The 20,813-nt window shown below is 41.1% G+C and overlaps 1 protein-coding gene across 17 annotated transcripts in view; it reads left to right on the top strand.

Moving 5' to 3' along the window:
* The window catches only part of MAK (male germ cell associated kinase), a 74,317-nt gene that overhangs the window by 21,884 nt on the left and 31,620 nt on the right, over nucleotides 1–20,813 (top strand). For all 17 annotated transcript variants that reach the window (XM_054490099.2, XM_054490093.2, XM_054490097.2 and 14 more), the window contains exons 5-8: nucleotides 3,804–3,883; nucleotides 8,526–8,658; nucleotides 13,579–13,750; nucleotides 15,418–15,585. In XM_054490099.2, the coding sequence (XP_054346074.1) occupies nucleotides 3,804–3,883; nucleotides 8,526–8,658; nucleotides 13,579–13,750; nucleotides 15,418–15,585 (553 nt within the window). The remainder of the gene's footprint in view (nucleotides 1–3,803; nucleotides 3,884–8,525; nucleotides 8,659–13,578; nucleotides 13,751–15,417; nucleotides 15,586–20,813) is intronic.

Genomic DNA, 20,813 nt, shown 5'->3' with positions numbered 1-20,813 from the left:
TGAAGGTTAATGAAAGAATGGAGAAAGGAACGAAGTTGCTTTCAAGAAAGGATCTAAAAAGTTCAGTCATTAGAATGCACAAGTCAATGATAAGACTTGATGTGTTACCAGTCTCAAGGAAATTCACAATTTTTAAATATGTTTGGGCAGAATCTGTAAAGGGAGAGCTTCGGTCTTCCGCCCTGGGCTTGAGGAGATAATGTTTTGGTGGTTATTCTGATCACATCTGGGAGATTAACATCCATTTTGCCTGCTTTTAAAGTGAGAAATGTTCAACAAAAAACTCTGAAATACTTAGAAATAATTTTCCGAAGTAATGATGTTGATTTCTCTTTGATTCTTACACACACACACACACACACACACACACACACACACGCTCACTCACTCAAGGTCTGAGGATGTTATGTGAATTCTTCTTTAATCATATTTTTCCCTTTCTCAAAACATATTTATTGAATGCCTCTTATGTTTCAGGCCGAAATCATCATAACATTAATATCAATTAAAATAAAAGTAAATTTCTGCCCCTTAAATCAGTTTTTACTTTTCCAGAGTCCCTTCTAGGCCTTGTATATAGACATGCACGCCTTTTTACTTAGTTGTAATTTTAGTGGGACAAAATTTTTTATTGGATTAATTGACTTACAAGTATTTTTTATGTGGATACTTAGTCTTTATAGTTACTATAAATAATATATACTGTTAAATGGCTATACTAAGCTTCATTTTTTGAACTATTTAAAATAAATAATTAGTGTGAAAATAGGTTAGTAACTATTGTATATAATATTGATGGAATTATTACCATCAAAGGTGATAATTATAAGGGTTATGAAAACGCTTGTAAGTGGAAAAAACAAACCAAATTGTGTGTATGTGACGTTCATTCCTAATATAAAAGTTATGCATGCAAATGGATTAGGACTGGATTAGAATACTGAAAAATTAAAAGTTTCTTAATCAGGTGGTGGGATTATGGGTAATCTTAATTTTCAGCCTCTAGTAAATTTTGTCCTTTAAAATATTGAGATGATATATACATACATGAAATATCAAGATACCCTTGTTGAAGAAAAAAATGAAATACATGTAAATTCATGAAATATTAAATTTTCATCTATTTTTGAAATATATATAAATCTGGATGGATGTGGTAGTTCCTGCCTTTAATCCAGTACTTTGCGAGGCTGAGGTGGGAGGATCACTTGAGCCCAGGAATTTGAGACCAGCCTGGGCAACATAGTGAGACTCCATCTCTACAAAAAAATTTAAAAATTAGCCAGGCGTGGTGGCACACACCTGTAGTCCTAGCTACTTGGAGGCTGAGGTGAGAAGATTGCTTGAGCCCAGGAGGTTGAGGCCACCCATAATCCCAGCCACTTGGGAAGGTGAGACAGAAGAATTGCTTGAACCCAGGAGGCCAGCTAATTTTTGTATTTTTAGTAGAGATAGGGTTTCACTGTGTCGGCCAGGAGGCAGAGGTTGCAGCGAGCCGAGATCGCACCACTGCACTGCAGCCTGGGCGACAGAGGAAGACTCCATCTCAAACAAAAAAGAAAAAATACATACATATATATATATCTATACTGTATAAAGCTACACTAATACAGTAGTCATTAGTCAGATGTGGCTATTGAACTCCTGAAATGTTTGCATTGAAGAGTGTTGTCAATGTAAAATAAATTACACATCAGATTTTGAAAACTTGGTACAAAACACATTTATTAATAATTTTTATATTTTTTACTGCAAGCTTGATGGTTCATGCTTGTAATCTCAGCACTTTGAGAGGCCAAGGCGGGAGGATTGCTTGAGCTCCAGGACTTTGAGACCAGCCTAGGCAACATAGCGAGACCATGTGTCTCTCTTTTTTTTCAGAGACAGGGTCTTGCTCTTTCACCTTGGCTGGAGGGCCAGAGTGCAGTGGTGCAAACATGGCTCACTGTAGCCTCGACCTCTCGGGCTCCAGCAATTCCCCTGCCTCAGCGCCCCAAGTAGCTGGGACTGCAGGCACGTGCCACCACGCCTGGCTAATTTTTGTATTTTTAGTAGAGACAGGGTCTCACCATGATGCCCAGGCTGGTCTTGAACTCCTGAACTCAAGGGATCCACCTGCCTTGGCCTCCCAGAGTGCTGGGATTACAGGGGGGAGCCACCACACCCAGCCCGCATCTCTTTTTCAAAAAATAAAAATTAAAAAGGTAAAATTTTAAAAATAAATAATTTAAAAAAATTTTTTTTAGAGGCATAGTCTTGCTGTGTCACCCAAGCTGGAGTACAGTGGTGCAGTCAGCTCATTTTTATATTGATTACATGTTGAAATAATATTTGGCATATATTAGGTTAAATTAAATATATTGTTAAAAATTAATTTTACCTGTTTGATTTCTTTTAACATGACTGCTAGAAAAATTATGTTAAGTACACAAGTGGCTCTCATATATATTTCTTTCTTTCTTTTTTTTTTTTTTTTTTGAGACGGAGTCTCACTCTTTCACCCAGGCTGGAGTGAAGTGGTGCGATCTCAGCTCACTGTAACCTCCGCCCCCTAGGTTCAAACAATTCTGCCTCAGTCTCCTGAGGAGCTGGGATTACAGGCATGTGACATCACGCCAGCTAATTTTTATATTTTTAGTAGAGTCGGGGTTTCAACATGTTGGCGAGGCTGCTCTCGAACTCCTGACCTCAGGTAATCCACCCACCTTGGCCTCCCAAAGTGCTGGGATTACAGGCATGAACCACCATGCCCAGCCGGCTCTTATATTTTTATTGGACAACACCAATATGCAGAATAGAACTGAAGCATTTATTTATATCTCTAAATTTATTTATTTTTTTCCCTTTTTTTGGAGGCAGGATCTCACTGTGTCACCAGGTTGGAGTGGAGTGGCACAGTCACAGCTCACTGCAGCCTCGAATTCCCAGGCTCAAGTGATCCTCCCACCTCAGCCTCTCCAGCAGCTGGACTACAGGCATGCGCTACCACACCTGGCTAATTTTTGTATTTTTTGTAGACACAAGGTTTCACCATGTTGCCCAGGCTGGTCTTGAACTCTTGGGCTTAAGTGATCCTCCCGCCTTGGCCTCCCAAAGTGCTGGGATTATAGGCATGAGCCACCACATCCAGCCATCTCTAAAATTCTTCAAGCCTGCATAATACGGATTTGCATGCTTGGCTTATCTGTTAGTAATTCAGTTTTTCAACTAGCTTTGCTCTTCCTGGGACACTTTAAAATTTAGCTATTTAGGCCAGGTGTGGTGGCTCATGCCTGTAATCCCAGCACTTTGGGAGGCCGAGGTGGGCAGATCGCCTGAGGTCAGGAGTTCAAGACCAGCCTGACCAACATGGCGAAACCCTGTCTCTACTAAAAATACAAAATTAGCCAGGCATTGTGGTGCATGCCTATAATCCCAGCTACTCAGGAGGCTGAGGCAGGAGAATCGCTTGAACCGGGGAGGTGGAGGTTTCAGTGAGCCGAGATTGCGCCATTGCACTCCAGCCTGGGCAACAAAGAGCGAAACTCTTGTCTCAAAAAAAAAAAAAAAAAAAAAAAATTAGCTATTTGATGTGTGTGCAATATATTCAGTTGTGGATTTGAGTTTTTACCTCACATCAAAACAAAAAAAATCTAATTTTCATGTTTTAAATGTGTGAGCTTTAAGACTATAAATCTATAAATCATTGGTTTAACCAGTATCATGAGGCCAGTAGAGGCTCCAAGGCAGGGGGAATATAAACCTTCTTTGGATTGGTTGGCTGGTTGCTTAACAGAATTACGTGACTATTCATTTCTTTACAGAAACAAGTTGTTCCCTGAGTCAGTCATCAGAAATATTATGTATCAAATATTGCAAGGGCTGGCTTTTATCCATAAACATGGTAGGTTTCTTTAAAGTTTCATTTTCCTACCTCTTTAGATTACTGTCAAGATTGTGCATAGAAATTTATTAAACTGTTAAATAACTGTTATATTGGATAACTGCAAATCTGGGGTATGTGCCTATACACACTGACATTTTTATTTAAAAACTTTACCAATTTCTGTGATTCTGTATAAAATGGAATTTCTGGCTGGGCACGGTGGCTCACGTCTGTAATCTCAGCACTTTGGGAGGCCAAGGCAGGCGGATCACCTGAGGTCAAACGAGTTTGAGACCAGCCTGGCCAACATGGTGAAACCCTGTCTCTGTTAAAAAAAAAATACAAAAATTAGCTGGGCGTGGTGGCGGGCACCTGTAATCCCAGCTACTCAGAAGGCTGAGGCAGGAGAATTGCTTGAACCCGGGAGGTGGAGGTTGCAGTGAGCTGAGATCACGCCATTGCACTCCAGCCTGGGCAACAGAGTGAGACTCCATCTCAAAAAAAAAAAAAAAAAAAAAATATATATATATATATATAACATACATATATACATACCAGGCTGGACTCACACCTGTAATCCCAGCACTTTGGGAGGCCGAGGCGGGGGGATCACTTTAGGTCAGGAGTTCGAAACCAGCCTGGCCAACATGGTGAAACCCCGTCTCTACTAAAAATATAAAAAATTAGCCAGGCTTGGTGGCGCGCGCCTATAATCCCAGCTACTTGAGAGTCTGAGGCAGGAGAATCACTTGAACGCAGGAGGCGGAGATTGCAGTGAGCTGATATTGCGCCATTGCACTCCAGCCTGGGCAAAAAGAATAAAGCTCCATCTCAAAAAATAAATAAATAAATAAATAGAATTTCTATAATCTATAATTATCTTCCACCATAGCAGAATTTTTTAACAGTTTAATCATCATCAGCCTTTAGTCTCAGTCATCATATACCCATCTTGCAAGCTCATTCTCCCTGATTTTATCGTGGAAATGAAAAAAAAACAAAGGACCTTCTTTTGGAAAAGATTAGACTATTTTGATCTAGCATGACCAATTATTAACATTTAAATAGTTTGTAGTGCCCATGGAGCAGTGTTTTATAGTTTTCCTTAGTTTTTATATTTAGTTGTTTCCATTCTGTGAATGAAATTAAAGCAAGTATTAATACTTGTTCTATTTTCTATGAATTATGTACTTTGATTAATATAGGTTTTTTGTATCTATCAAACCAAAATAATTATTAGTCCAAAAAGTTAATATGATTATTTTTTAAAAACATTTGTTTAGAATCACTGGATGTTTAGATATTAAATTAGAAAAGTTTGTCCCGTACCATTGCTGTGTTCTGAACATAGGTACTTGAAAATCACCATTAGTTTCCCTTCATGTCCCATCCTGTATTTTATTTTATTGTTATTATTATTATTATTATTTGAGACAGGATCTCACTCTGATGCCCAGGCTGGAGTGCAGTGGTGCCATCATGGCTCACTGCAGCCTCGACTTCCTGGGCTCAGGTGATCCTCCTACCTCAGCCTCCCTAGTAGCTGGGACTGCACGCTTCCACACCCGGCTAATTTTTTTCTTTTTTGTAGAAATGAGTTTTCGCCATTTTTCCCAGGCTGGTCTTGAACTCCTGGACTCAAGTGATCCTCCAGCCTCAGCCTCCCAAAGTGCTAGGATTACAGGCAGGAGCCATCACGCCCACCCTCCTCCTGTAGTTTATATATATTTTCTTATTTTCTTAACTGCTACAGGAATTATTTACCTTCCAAAAATACTATGTAGGATTCCATATAAATATTTTAAGAACACTTCTTAAACTTATAAAAAGGATATGTTTAGAATGTTTTAAGAACATTAAACAAACTTTTTATTTGTACCATATGTAAACTATTGGGGTCTTTTAAAAGTCTAAATCCCGTAATGATATACTACACTTTACTGGCAAAGAACAGTAATGTATTAATTATATGGAAATAAGGGGCATCTGCTATTTTAATTATTCATAATGGATTCCTGATTTTTAATTGTTTTAAACTCTGGTCAACATGGTAGCACTTGATATTTGCCTGGGTTGATTTATGCTGTCAGCAACATCTAAAGCATAAGGGATTGAAGGAGGAAGTTCGATTACAATTTTAAAATTGTGACTAAACGAAATAACATGAATAATCAAGAGTTGACTATAGAGTTGGCTACATAGTAATTTGGGAAACCAGGCTGTAAGGACGATTAGACGTTTATACGAAAGCCACATAATTCTTGCTGCTAAGCATCTCAGATGTAATACTTCAAGAAATAGATATTTTAAAATAGTTGTTTGGCCGGGCATGGTGGCTCACGCCTGTAATCCCAGCACTTTGGGAGGCCAAGGCAAGCGGATCACTTGAGGTGAGGAGTTCGAGACCAGCCTGGCCAACATGATGAAAACCTATCTCTACTAAAAATACAAAAATTAGCTCGGCGTCATGGCACATGCCTGTAATCCCAGCTACTTGGGAGGCTGAGGCAGGAGAATTGCTTGAACCCGGGAGGCGGAGGTTACAGTGAGCTGAGATCATGCCACTGCACTCCAGCCTGGGTGACAGAGCAAGACTCTGTCTCAAAAAATAAATAAATAAAATAAAATAGTTGCTGTCAAAAAAATGAAAATATTTAGTTCAAATAGGACTGAATTACCAATATATGTATGTTAGGATGGGGAAAACCTCAGCTGTATAAATATGTAATTGGTTTAGTTCTCTAAGACCTTATGGATTAGTGTCGCTCTGCTCTGCATCACATGGTCCCATCCCTGTCGTTACATTACAAAAGTACCTGAATGTCTCTTGGACATAGTGAAATGGATGTTACCGACTATTTAGAGTAAGAAGTACTGGATAAACTCAGATTACAAAACTGTTAAACAGATGTCACAAACAGAGCCCACTCTGGCTTTGAAGTGATTAAAAACATTTAGGCCTAAAAAGGCTTCCCAATCCCAGCTGGATGCGGTGGCTCACACCTGTAATCCCAGCACTTTGGGAGGGTGAAGCAGGTGGATCACAAGGTCAGGAGTTTGAGACCAGCCTGGCCAACATGGCAAAACCCGGTTTCTACTAAAAATACAAAAAATTAGCCCAGTGTGGTGGCAGACGCCTGTAATCCCAGCTATTCCAGAGGCTGAGGCAGGAGAATCGCTTGAACCCGGGAGGCGGAGGTTGCAGTGAGCCCAGATCGTGCCACTACACTCCAGCCTGGGTGACAGAGCAAGACTCCGTCTCAAAACAAAAAAACAAGAAAAAGATAAAAGAAAGTCTTCCCAGCTCCAAAGCTACATGAAAACCCTCTTCAAGTGATCACCTGCAGTCTCCCTGCTTCCCAAGGCCTTTGGAACCCAAGGCATTTGGCTATAACCAGAATGCTTTAGACTGCCCTTAGAAAAAGCCTCCCTTAAGACAAATCTCATCTGCCAGGAGGGCTTTAATGTTTGTTCTTTTCCCCCAAGGTTTTCTTTTTCTTTTCCTTTTTTTTTTTTTTTTTGAGACAGAGTCTTGCTCTGTTGCCCAGGCTGATCTCGGCTCACTGCAACCTCAGCCTCCCAGGTACAAGTGATTCTTATGCCTCAGCCTCCCGAGTAGCTGGGACTACAGGCGCGCACCACCATGCCCGGCTAATTTTGGTATTTTTAGTATAGACGGGGTTTCATCATATTGGCCAGGCTGGTCTCAAACTCCTGACCTCATGATCCGCCTACCTCGGCCTCCCAAAGTGCTGGGATTATAGGCATGAGCTACCGCGCCCGGCCCCCCCTAGGCTTTCTGCCTCATTTTCTTTGGTTTCCCTATTAGCTTCCTAATCATTTATTTTATAGATTGAATTGCTAATATAAACATTATAATTATTGGGATTTTGCAACGACACAGCTATTGAGGAAAACTGAACGTTAGATAAAATAATTTTAAATGAAGAAATTAGTTCTGATGTGTGGAGTTCCATTTTTATTGAATGGACTTTTTAAACAAGTGATTTTTCTCAAGGAGTCAGCTGCACTGACTTAAGCCTGATTAAAAAGTGCTCTTCTCAGCCTGGATGATGTGGCAAAACCCTGTCTCTATCAAAAATACAAAAAATTAGGTGGGAGTGGTGGCATGTACCTGTGATCCCAGCTACTTAGCGGGCCGAGAGGATTGCTTGAGCTGAGATCGAGCCACTACGCTCTGGCCTGGACAACAGAGCAAGACCTGTCTCAAAAACAAAAACACTTCTCACACGTTAATTAGGTGACTTCACTCTGGTCCTCAACCTCCTCCTCTATTGCACAATAGTGCTAACAGTACCTCCTTAAGGTTGTTGTGCAAACGAATGGAGATAATCATAGTGTAGTAATACCTAGCCCAGTGCCTGAACACCCACTGGAGTCACAAATAAAAATAAATGTTAAATGGGTGGTTATTTTTAATTATCTCATACACTGTGTGAACTTTCTTGCCAAAGCATTTTAAAAGTAGGGTCCCTACATCCCATTTACTTCTTAGACAATAAATATGGTTTACTTTTTTCCTAAGATGATGTTTCGAATTATAAAAGAGGGGGTTCATTTATATTTTGTTTATAAATCAAATAAAGCTATGTTTAAACGTAATGATTTATCGTATTTTTTTTCTCCATATATCATCAAGGCTTTTTTCATAGGGACATGAAACCAGAAAACTTGCTTTGTATGGGTCCAGAGCTTGTGAAAATTGCTGATTTTGGACTTGCAAGAGAATTAAGGTCGCAGCCACCATACACTGATTATGTCTCTACCAGATGGTGAGTAGGGGTTATGCAGCCCTCCTGAGGCATAAGCCTATGGTGAAATTTTCCTACGATGGATTGTTACATATTTCTGGAAGTTCCATATTGCATATTTAAAACGTGGAATTGAATTTTATATTCTTTAAAGAAAGCGAAGAATTGGTTTATTGCTATTCTGATCACTGAAAAAAACAAGGAAAAAGAATTTCATTTATTCACTCATTCATTCATTTGACAAATATATATTGAACACCTACTATGTGCCAGATGTCATTTTAGGCACAGAGAACACAGCAGTGAAATAAAAAAATAAAAGAAAAATCTCTGCCTTATGCTGCTTACATGACAGCCAATAGATAGAAAAACAAGTTAAAAATATTATGGATCACCAACAGAAAGACATACACGTGTTCACCAGAAGACATGAATCCTCTCAACTGCACGCCACCCAAACGTCCATGAACAGTAGCATCGTATACTCACCCAGTGGAATGCTTTGCAACAATGAGAACGAAGGGTCTATGACTGCATGCAGCAATGTGGACGAATCTTAGACAATGTTGAGAGCAAGAGCCCAAACAGAAAAAGAGCACATACTGTATGATTTCGTTTATGCAAAGTACAGAAACAGAGAAAACTAATCTGCTATAAAAGTCAGGATAGCAAGCAGTTCCATGGAGTGGGGATGTGTGTAGTGCCTGGACTAGTGCACAAGGGGCCTTCTGGGTGCTGATAGCATGTCTTTCTTTTTTTTTTTGAGATGGAGTCTTGCTCTTTCGCCCAGGCTGGAGTGCAATGGCGTGATCTCGGCTCACTGCAACCTCTGCCTCCCGTGTTCAAGTGATTCTCCTGCCTCACACTCCCAAGTAGCTGGGATTACAGGCACCCATCACCATGCCAAGCTAATTTTTGTATTTTTAGTAGAGACGCAGTTTCACCATGTTAGCCAGGCTGGTCTCAAATTCCTAACCTCAGGTGATCCGCCCACCTTGGCCTCCTATGCATAGTGCTGGGATTACAGGCGTGAGCCACCAGGCCCGGCCGATAACATGTCTTTCTTGATCTGGGTGCTGGGTCCATGGATGTGTTGTATTTGTGAAAATTCATCAAGCTCTATTCTTACAACACATGCCTCTGCCTGTGTGAATATTACACTCCAGTGAAAACAAGAACATATGTGTATCAGGCCGGGCATGGTGGCTCACGCCTGTAATCCCAGCACTTTGTGAGGCCGAGGTGGGGGATCACTTGAGACCAGGAGTTCGAGACCAGCCTGGCCAACATGACTAAACCCCGTTTCTACTAAAAATACAAAATTAGCCGGGTGTGGTGTCGTGCGCCTTGGTGCCAGTTACTTGGGAGGCTGAGGCATGAGAATCACTTGAACCTCGGGGGCAGAGGTTGCAGTGAGCCGAGATTGCGCCACTGAACTCCAGCCTGGGCAACAGAGCAAGACTGTTTCTCAAAAAAAAAAAAGGAATATATATGTATCAGATGTTGATACATTATTATAAAGAAAAATAAAATATGAAAGGGGGCAGGGAGTTGGGGGAGATGGGGAGAGAAAGGAATGTTGCTATTTTACATGGAGGGTCTCACTGAGAGTAGCCCTGATGGAGATGCCAGGGCCAGCAGGAATATCTTTAGGCAGAGTAAAAGCCTTGAGACAGGTGCACGCCGCACGTGAATTCTGCACAGTGCAGAATGAATAAGGAGGGCAGTCATAGGAAACAAGGGCAGAGTTTGTAGAGTGGCCAGAAATGATAGTGACTTGGTCCTGCTGTCCATGCAGGTAGTGAGAAGTGTGGAATTCTGGGTATGTTTTGTGATGAATCAGATGTGAGGGCTGAAAGAAAGGAGTCCGTGTCTTAGTGTGTTTTGTGTTGCTGTAAAGGAACACTTGAGGCTGGGAAGTTGATAAAGAAAGGAGGTTTATTTGGCTCCCGGTTCTGCAGGCTGTACAAGAAGCATGGCACTGGCATCCACTTGGCTTCTGGTAAGGGTTTTTATGCTGCATCAAAACATGGTGGAGAAGGTCAGGCCGGGCGTGGTGGCTCACACCTGAATCCCAGCACTTTGGGAGGCCAAGGCGGGTGGATCACCTGAGGTCAGGAGTTCGAGACCAGCCTGGCCAACGTGGTGAAACCCCGTCTCTACTAAAAATACAAAAATTAGGCTGGGCACAGTGGCTCACGCCTGTAATCCCAGCACTTTGGGAAGCCGAGGCAGGCGGATCACGAGGTCAGGAGATCAAGACCATTTTGGCTAACATGGTGAAACCCCGTCTCTACTAAAATATAAAAAAAAAAAAAAAAAAAAAAAAATTAACTGGGCATGGTGGTGGTCGCCTGTAGTCCCAGCTACTTGGGAGGCTGAGGCAGGAGAATGGCGTTAACCCGGGAGGTGGAGCTTGCAGTGAGCCACGATCGCGCCACTGCACTCCAGCCTGGGTGACAGAGTGAGACTCTGACTCAAAACCAAAAAACAAAAACAAAACAAAATTAGCCAGGCGTGGTGGCACATGCTTGTAATCCCAGTTACTTGGGAGGCTGAGGCAGGAGAATCACTTGAACCCGGGAGGCGGAGGTTGCAGTGACCCAAGATCGCGCCACTGCACTCCAGCCTGGGCAACAAGAGCAAAACTCCGTCTCAAAAAAAAAGAAAAGGTGGCAGGGTGAAGGTCAAAGGGGAAATGGGCACGTGCAAGAAGGGAACAAACGAGGAGGAAGCTTGCCGTGGAGCAACCCACTCTCTCAGGAACTAATTTCATCTTGCCTGAAAAAGAACTCATTCACTACGTGAGAATAGCACCAAGCCTTACATGAGGAATCTGCCCTGGTTACCTGCGAATGTGACCTTATTTTGAAATAGGGTCTTTGCAGATGTAATCAGACTAAGATGAGGTCAGACCACAGCATGGCTGGTCTTAATCCAATAAGACTGATGTCCTTATAAGAAGAAGGCAGACACAGAGATGGAAGAGGGAAGACACGTGAAGGCACCTCGGGAGAAAACAGTGTGATGTACACTTTAAATGGATCAACTGTATATGATGTGAATTATATATCAACAAAGCTTGTAAAAATATTCGTCAAAGTATAGTAAGTTCTCACTTATCATCAATAGGTTCTTGGAAACTTTAAGTGAAACAACGTATGATAAAACCAATTCGACCATAGGCTAATTAAAATAAACAATTTTATGGCACACTTCTGGTCACAAAAACATCACCAAACTTCTTTTTTTTTTTTTTTTTTTTTTTCCTGTCACCCAGGCTGTAGTGCAGTGGCACGATCTCGGCTCACTGCAACCTCTGCCTCCCGAGTTCAAGTGATTCTCCTGCCTCAGCCTCTCGAGTAGCTGAGATTACAGACACCCACCACTACACCCAGCTAAGTTTTTGTATTTTTAGTAGAGACGGGGTTTCACCATGTTGGCCAGGCTGGTCTCGAACTCCTGACCTCATGATTCGCCCGCCTTGGTCTCCCAAAGTGCTGGAATTACAGGTGTGAGCCACTGCGCCTGGCCACCAAACTTTTAAATAGTGACCAAAACACTGATATTGAACATTGAAATACATGTGAGCTACACATACATTTGAGAAAGATTAATAAAAACAAGGAAGATAATTATTTGCCCAGTTATTCTAGTTCAGGGTCACAGGTGGCTACAGCGTGTCCTGGAAGCTCAGGGTGCAAGGTGAGCACCAACCATGGACGGGACAGCCTCCCATGACAGCACGCCCCCTCCCCACCCCACCGACACACACATGCACACACTCATCCTGGGGCCACACAGGCACCCCAGTTCACCTGGCATGCACATATCTGGGATATGGGAGGAAGCTGGAGTCCTGGAGAAAACTGTAGACTTGGGGAGAACGTGCAAACCCCACACAGTGGCCCAGCCAGAAATGCCTTTCTTTTTCTTTCTCATCAACATTACAATGAAACAACATTGAGCAAAAACAACATTGAACAAAACTAGTTTATTTGAGGGCTTGCAGTATTCTCAATGAAAGCAGAAAGACAGTATGCCAAACATTTGGACTGAAATATTTACACATTTTGGTTGGAAAAAAAGATAATTGAGAGTGTCTTCCATTTAGCAGACTTTGTGTTGGACTCACTAGCTCACTTTGCTCTTGTAAATTGAGTATTTTTCTCAATTAAAAATATTGTTAGGCTGGGTGCAGTGGCTCATGCCTGTAATCTCAGCACTTCGGGAGGCTGAGGCAGGCTGATCACCTGAGGGAGGTCAGGAGTTCGAGACCAGCCTGGCCAACATGGGGAAATCCCATCTCTACTAAAAATACAATTAGCCGGGCATGGTGGTGCGCCCCTGTAATCCCAGCTGCTCGGGAGGCTGAGGCAGGAGAATCACTTGAACCCAGGAGGCGGAGGTTGCAGTGAGCCGGGACCGTGCCATTGCACTCCAGCCTGGGCAAAAAGAGCAAAACTCCACTCAGTAAATATAGTTGACTCCAGAAGAGGAGTCAGTTGAGGATATCAGTACTTTCAAACTGATAAAAAAACTCCGCTACTCAGGGATAATCCTTGTTCATCTTTTTTTTTCTGTGCTTCCTTGTGAATAGATGCTGAATATAATGCTTTGTAACACGGTTTTTCTACTTTTTTTCTTAATATATCAGATGACACTTATTTCGTATCTATTCAGTTGAGTTCCTGTCTTAGGCTTGATGGACATTTCATAGACATTTGTCTCCAGCCCCACTCATTGTCTGTGATCAGGGAACATGTGTTGTGTCCTATTATCCCCAGAACATTGTACAAATGCCTGACACACAGATGGAACGGGGTCTGAATACCTGTTCCTTGATGGAAATGCGTGACCACACAGCATAGAGTGCTACTGCCCATCCACCTTTGAAATTGCAAAACAAAAAAACACCTCTTTTGTTTTCTATTTTCATAGGTATCGTGCCCCTGAAGTTTTACTGAGATCTTCAGTGTATAGTTCTCCCATTGATGTGTGGGCTGTTGGAAGTATCATGGCTGAACTCTATATGTTAAGGCCACTTTTCCCAGGGACAAGTGAGGTCGATGAAATCTTTAAAATTTGCCAAGTTTTAGGGACTCCCAAAAAAGTAAGTACTCTTGTCCCTAAGTTGCTATATCTTTTGATTATTTCTATCTTGCTACTTTGCTTTTAATTTTATAATTTTGATTATTTACAACTTTTGCCTAGATATCTGATATTTTCATTTTGAAATAGGCTCATACTTTAATGATTAATTTTCTTATAATTCTTTTTTTTTTTTTTTGAGATGGAGTCTTGCTCTGTTGCCCAGGTTGGAGTGCAGTGGCTCAATCTCAGCTCACTGCAACCTCCACCTCCCAGGTTTAAGCAATTCTCATGCCTCAGCCTCCCAAGTAGCTGGGATTACAGGTGTGCACCACCACGCCTGGTCAATTTTTCTATTGTTAGTAGAGAGGAGATTTCACCATGTTGGCCAGGCTGGTCTTGAACTCTTGAGCTTGAGCGACCTGCGATCTGCCCACCCCAGCCTCCCAAAGTGCTGGGATTACTTGGTGTGAGCCACCGCACCTGGCTGTAATCCTTATTTTTTTAATCGGAGTGGGTTAAGGATTGCAAGAAGCCAGAATCCCACTAGCTGAAGAAAAACAGGTGCTTGCCTTTCCTTAAGAACTTCAGGAAAAATTCTGTGTGTTTAGAGTGTAACTTGGGGGTGATGCCCAGCTGACACTGTACAGACAGCCTTGCTTGAGCTCTTTCCTGCTCACTCTGTGGCTGGCCATTGGCATCAACTGTTAACCCCTGGTGTCTTGAACCTTGTTTTTTCTTAACCCTTTCTTGTTTCCTTTTTTATATCTCTCCTGCGGATATTTGATTTCTTGAACTGAGTGCTTTTCAATGAACTATAATTATATTTCATCTATACCTTTCTTTCTGAAATGTGCTTTATAAGTGTGTATATAATGGCATCCTAATTAAATTAGTATGTGCCTTGTAGTTAACATTACGCAAGTAAATGTAGATATTAAAGCTTTAATGTAATTGTCATTTCCCAGATATGTGCATTTTTAACATTGGATGCGATGGGTAATGTATACGACAAGGATCTTTGTTCTCAGTCAGCCTCTTTGTAAAGCACTTTTCCTTATTTGTTCAGAGTTAACCCAGATATTATCACAGCAACATCACCATCAGGATCTAAAACCAGACAAGAGCTTAATATTGCGAAATTTATAAAGGCGGGCATGGTGGCTCATGCCTGTAATCCCAGCACTTTGGGAAGCCCAGGCAGGAGGATCACTTGAGCCCAGGAATTCAAGACCAGCCTGGGCAACATAGTGAAACCCCGTCTCCACAAAAAAAAAATACAAAAAAAATTAGGTGTGATGATGCACACCTGTAGTCCCAGCTACTCAGGAGGCTGAGGTAGGAGGATCTCTTGAGCCTGGGAGGGTGAGGCTGTAGTGAGCCATGATTGCTCTACTGCACTCCAGCCTGGATAACAGAGCCAGATCCTGTCTCAAAAAAAAAAAAAAGTTATAAAAGTCCTTTTCGCGTTGTTTCCTAACTCTCAGCTTAATGTTCTTTCTATACTGTTGTAGCACTAAACTGTAGACATGGTCTGGTATTTCATTCTCATGTTTATTTATATGGATCAACATGAAAATGTTCAAACATAAATGATGTTTATTTATATTACTGCTGTGTTTTTTAAATGGATTACTAAAAACAATTTGTTTTGCCCTCCCCACCCGAACTTATATATTCCTGAAACAGAGTGACTGGCCAGAAGGATACCAGCTGGCATCCTCTATGAACTTCCGTTTTCCCCAGTGTGTTCCTATAAACTTAAAAACTCTTATTCCCAATGCCAGTAATGAAGCTATTCAGCTCATGACCGAAATGTTGAATTGGGATCCAAAGAAACGACCAACGGCAAGCCAGGTAAGACGAGTCTTCCTGTTAGGCCTTTTAAAATGTTTAGGTTTTTTAATATCAGGGATGTTTTCATTTACAAAGGCAGGTCTATTCTCAACCAGGATTTTACTAAGAGAATTAAACACAAAGTCCTTGGCATCCAGCGTATGTAATAAATTAATTTCTAGGCATATAGTATCATTGGGAGAAATGCAGAAATAGCCACACCAATGATTTTCTGAGTTTTGTGGTTCAAATGAAGAACCCTGAGGTTGCAACAAGGAATCAATCTGCAATGATAAAAATTCAGACCTGTGACAGGCTAGTTATGAAGGAATCTGTCATGGAAGCAAAAAGGCATCTCATGAATCATTCCACATAGTAGACTTTCCTATGCTGCCTTTACAGTTTAGGGGTGGGATTCTGGTTCACTTTATACAACAGTATCATCCCTTGCTGGGACTGGAGTGTGCAGCCTCTGGCTGCCACAAGAGGGCAGCATTGTGGCACCCAGGCTTTGTTCCTTTGTGACTACACCTGACATATCTACAGATGTATTCCAAGTCTAGGGCCTTTAAACCCAGTGCTTTTGTCTGCAAGGCTTCAATAAAAAGGCAATAATAAGCTTTATTGTATTCTCATCATTTAAATATAAATTCTATGTGAAAATAACAAAAATTTATTTTGCTTTTTTTAAAATTAATCTTGAGAAAATGTTTTCTAAATGTCATCTGGAAGAACGAATGGGAAAGGATAGTCAAGACAAGTTAAAACAAGAATAAGTAATTAGAGAGCGGCGATAGGGATGGACAGCTTGCCCCATCAGATATTAAAGTAATCTTTAAATTGATGATGGTAACAGTGGAAGTACTGGCATAAGAATTGACAAATAGCTGAATGTTGCAGAACGTATGAGTCAGCATAAGGTAAACAAACATGGCATCACAAAGAGGGGAGGACGGCTCAGTGGGTGATACTGGGAAAATTCATTAGCTCTTAGGGAAAAAAATAAATTGAGGTCCTTACTGCTCACAATACTTTACAACTCACAGAAAGATTACATTTTGTTGTCGTTGTTGTTGAGATGGAGTTTCACTCTTGTTGCCCAGGCTGGAGTGCAATGGAGTGATCTCAGCTCACTGTCACCTCTACCTCCCGGGTTCAAGCGATTCTCCCGCCTCAGCCTCCTGAGTAGCTGGGATTACAGGCGTATGCCACCACGCCCGGCTAATTTTGTATTTTTAGTAGAGACAGGGTTTCTCCGTGTTGGTGAGGCTGGTCTTGAACTCCCGACCTCAGGTGATCTGCCCTCGCCTCCCAAAGTGCTGGGATTACAGGTGTGAGCCACCATGCTCGACCAGAATTACATTTTCAAAGTGTAAAAAAAAAAGCACTCTAAACTGTTAGAAACAAAAGGAAAACATACATATGTATTTGATCTCAAGGTGAAAAAACATGGGCATAAAAATAATAGAAGAAACCACAAAAGAAAAACTCAAACGATTTGATTACATAAAAAGTAAAATTTTTCTCTATGTAAAAATCTTAAAATGGAAAGATAAGACAGAGAAAATTATTTTTAATTCTTAATATGATACTCCTACAGAAACACAAGAAAAATACTGAAATGTGTATGTGTATTTCCTTTTTTTTTTTTGAGATGGAGTCTCTGTTGCCCAGGCTGGAGTGTAGTAGCATGATCTCGACTCACTGCAACCTCCGCCTCCTGGGTTCAGGCAATTCTCCTGCCTCAGCCTCCCGAGTCGCTGGGATTGCAGGTCCCCGCCACCACACTTGGCTAATTTTTGTATTTTTGTAGAGACAGAGGGTTTTTTTTTTGTTTTTTTGTTTGTTTGTTTGTTTGTTTTTTGAAACGGAGTCTCGCTCCATCGCCCAGGCTGGAGTGCAATAGCATGATCTCGGTTCACTACACCCTCCGCCTCCCAGGTTCAAGCAATTCTTCTGTCTCAGCCTCCCTAGTAGCTGGGACTACAGGTGCCTGCCACCACACCTGGCTAATTTTTGTATTTTTAGTAGAGATGGGGTTTCACCTTGTTGGTCAGGCTGATCTTGAACTCCTGACCTCAGGTGATCCACCCACCTCGGCCTCCCTAAGTTCTGGGATTACAGGCATGAGCCACTGTGCCTGGCCAGAGACGGAGTTTTACCATGTTGGCCAGGCTGCTGTTGATCTCCTGACCTCAGGTGATCTACCTGCCTTGGCCTCCCAAAGTGCTGGGATTACAGGCATGAACCACTGTGCCCAGCCATTTAAGTGTATTTTCTAATTTTTCTTTTTTTAAAATTTTTTGAAAGTTTTGTTTCTTTAAAGATGAGGTCTTACTATGTTGTCCTGACTGGTCTCAAACTCCTGGCCTCATGCAATTCTCCTGCCTTGGCCTCCCAAAGTGCTGGAATAATATAGGCGTGAGCCACCACACCTGGCCCATATTTTCTAATTTTTCTAAACATTCATTACCTTCATAATAAAGACATAATATGTTTTTCAAATGTATTTTAAAAAGAAAAGTAGTAATGGGACATGAAAAAGAAACACAGGAAAAGAAATGCAGATTACCAAAAATATTTTTTAAATGTTCAGTCTTTGTTTACTATCATAAATGCAAGTAGAAATGAGATACCGTTTTTCATCTCTCTTAGTAAGAGAAAGTAATTTTGTAGTATATAAAAAGAGCCTTGAAGACAATCAGAAGTTATGCTCAAAGATGTTCAATTCCAATAGAAAACTGTCCATTGAAAGTTAATCAAAATGTTTCCAACCATGTGCGGTGGCTTTGCAGTGCCGCATACCTGTAATCCCAGCACTTTCCGAGGCGGGCAGATCACTTGAGGTCAGGAGTTCGAGATCAGCCTGGCCAACGTGGCAGAACCCCGTCTCTACTAAAAATACAAAAAATTAGCTGGGCGTGGTGACACACACCTGTAATCTCAGCTACTTGGGAGGCTGAGGCAGGAGAATAGCTTGAACCCAGGAGGCGGAGGTTGCAATGAGCCAATATCGTGCCACTGCACTCCAGCCTGGGTGACAGAGTGAGACTCTGTCTCAAAAATAAATACATAAATAAATAAACAAATAAATAAATAAATAATGTTTCTAAACTTAGGTTATGTACGTCTTTAATTTGGAATATACTGCCAGCATTAACAGTGAATTTGTAAAATAAAATTTTTAAACAATTTGGGAGAAATCTCATGCTAAAATACTATTATACAAATAATATGATTTTGTTTTTGAAAAATACATTTTATATGATGAGAAAAAATACTGAAAAGTATAAAAAATGTTAGTCTTGGTTGTCTCTGGGTGTTAAATTTTTATTTTCGTCTTGAGAACTCTACACGTTTCTCATTCTCTACAATGATCACTGCTTCCCTTAAGTAAATAGGAAAAAATAAATGCTATTAATTTTTAAAGTTTTCCCTCTTCTTGAAGGATAGTAACTGGTATCTTAAAGTATCTTAAAAGGGAAGAGTTGGCTGGGCACAGTGGCTCACACCTGTAATCCTAGCACTTTGGGAGGCCAAGGTGGGTGGATCACGAGGTCAGGAGTTCGAGACCGGCCTGACCAACATAGTGAAACCCCGTCTTTATTAAAAATACAAAAATTAGCTGGGCATGGTGGCGTGTGCCTGTAATCCCAGCTACTTGGGAGGCTGAGGCAGGAGAATTGCTTGAACCCAGGAGGCAGATGCAGTGAGCCAAGATCATGCCACTGCACTCCAGCCTGGGCAACAGAGTGAGACTCCATCTCAAAAAAAAAAGGGAAGAGTTGTTATAAATAAAACCTTGAAATTACAAAACACATCCTCAAAGTTTCTAGCTCCAAAATATGCATCATTAATTTAGGAATATTGACATACTAATTACTTAATGTGACTTAATTCAGAATTTGAGTACCTTCAGTGTGCTAGGCATTGAAGTATTCAAATTAAGTATATTTGTGTATTCCCCTGAGAATGCAAGTAACCCTTAACGAACTCTTTCTTGTGCTCTGTTTCACAGCCCTGCTTTTTAGTGGAAGTGGAAAGACCTAATTAGGGAGAGAGGTTGGTTAAGTTGTAGAATATGAAGACCATTTAAAGTACCAAGCTGCCTTCTGTTCCTCTAAAAACTGCCCGTATACATGGGAGGAGTTAACTGTTGGTCAGGGCTATGTTCCCACCTATGTGGGGACTGGCTAAAGGTAGGAGGTTCAGGGGAACACAGCTTGACCATCCTAAGGAACCCATGCCCCCAAAAATGAACGGCTACTTTGCCCAGGTATTTAATGCCAATAAGGGAATTTTTCCATAGCTGAGCTACACAGGCTTTAGACATTCTGTAGAATATTTTTTCAGTTTTAGCCTTACTGACATGTGAACCAGATAACTCTTTGCTGTGGGGTGCTATTCTGTGCATTATAGGATATTTAGCAATGTCCCTGGCCCTCTAGACACTAGACACCAGTAGCGTCCCCCAACCCCTGTCATTATAATAAGAAATGTCTCCAGACATTGCCAGATATCTTCCAAGGGACAAACTTGCCTCCATTTGGGAAGCACTGCGATAGACGGTGCCACCCATACACCAGGGGGTCCCTTCCCTCTCATGCAAGCAGTCAGGTGACTGATCTAGATAAAAATCAAACAGTCATCATTTTTCATAATATTTTTATATTTTCTTCCCATAAATGTCTTCTCTTTGCTGGTATACTGATGAAATAAACTTCAACAGTATGTGTTTGTTGTCCCCTTTTTAGATTTTTTTTTTATTACTAGTAGGTATATTGTCGTACTCAGGCTGAGTGTAACCCAGAATTTTATATACAGCTCTGGTTAATCATTTCAAATAATCTATATGGAAGATTTTCTTAATTCACTTTTGAATGTCTTTGAATGTACTCTAAACCATTATTGGTGTGTAGTATTTTAGCTTGAAGTAATCACATTAATTTAGCCAATGCCTATAAATTAGATTTTCTTTTCACTAACAAATCTTTAAATAAATAGAACAGTTGTTTTGCTTAGATGTTATAGTAACAAGTGAGCTTTCTATTTTTTCCTATTTGTACTTTTTTTTTTCGAGATGGAGTCTCGCTCTGTTGCCTAGGTTGAAGTGCAGTGGCACAATCTTGGCTCACTACAATCTCCTCCTCCCAGGTTCAAGTGATTCTCATGCCTCACCCTCCCGTATAACTGGGGTTACAGGCACCCACCAACATGCCTGGCTAATTTTTGTATTTTTAGTAGAGACT

This window comes from Pongo pygmaeus, chromosome 5 (assembly GCF_028885625.2).
Source record: "Pongo pygmaeus isolate AG05252 chromosome 5, NHGRI_mPonPyg2-v2.0_pri, whole genome shotgun sequence".
NCBI classification, from domain to species: Eukaryota; Metazoa; Chordata; class Mammalia; order Primates; family Hominidae; genus Pongo; species Pongo pygmaeus.
The sequence above is the reverse complement of the archived record's forward strand: the minus strand, read 5'-3'. Positions and strand labels throughout refer to the sequence as shown.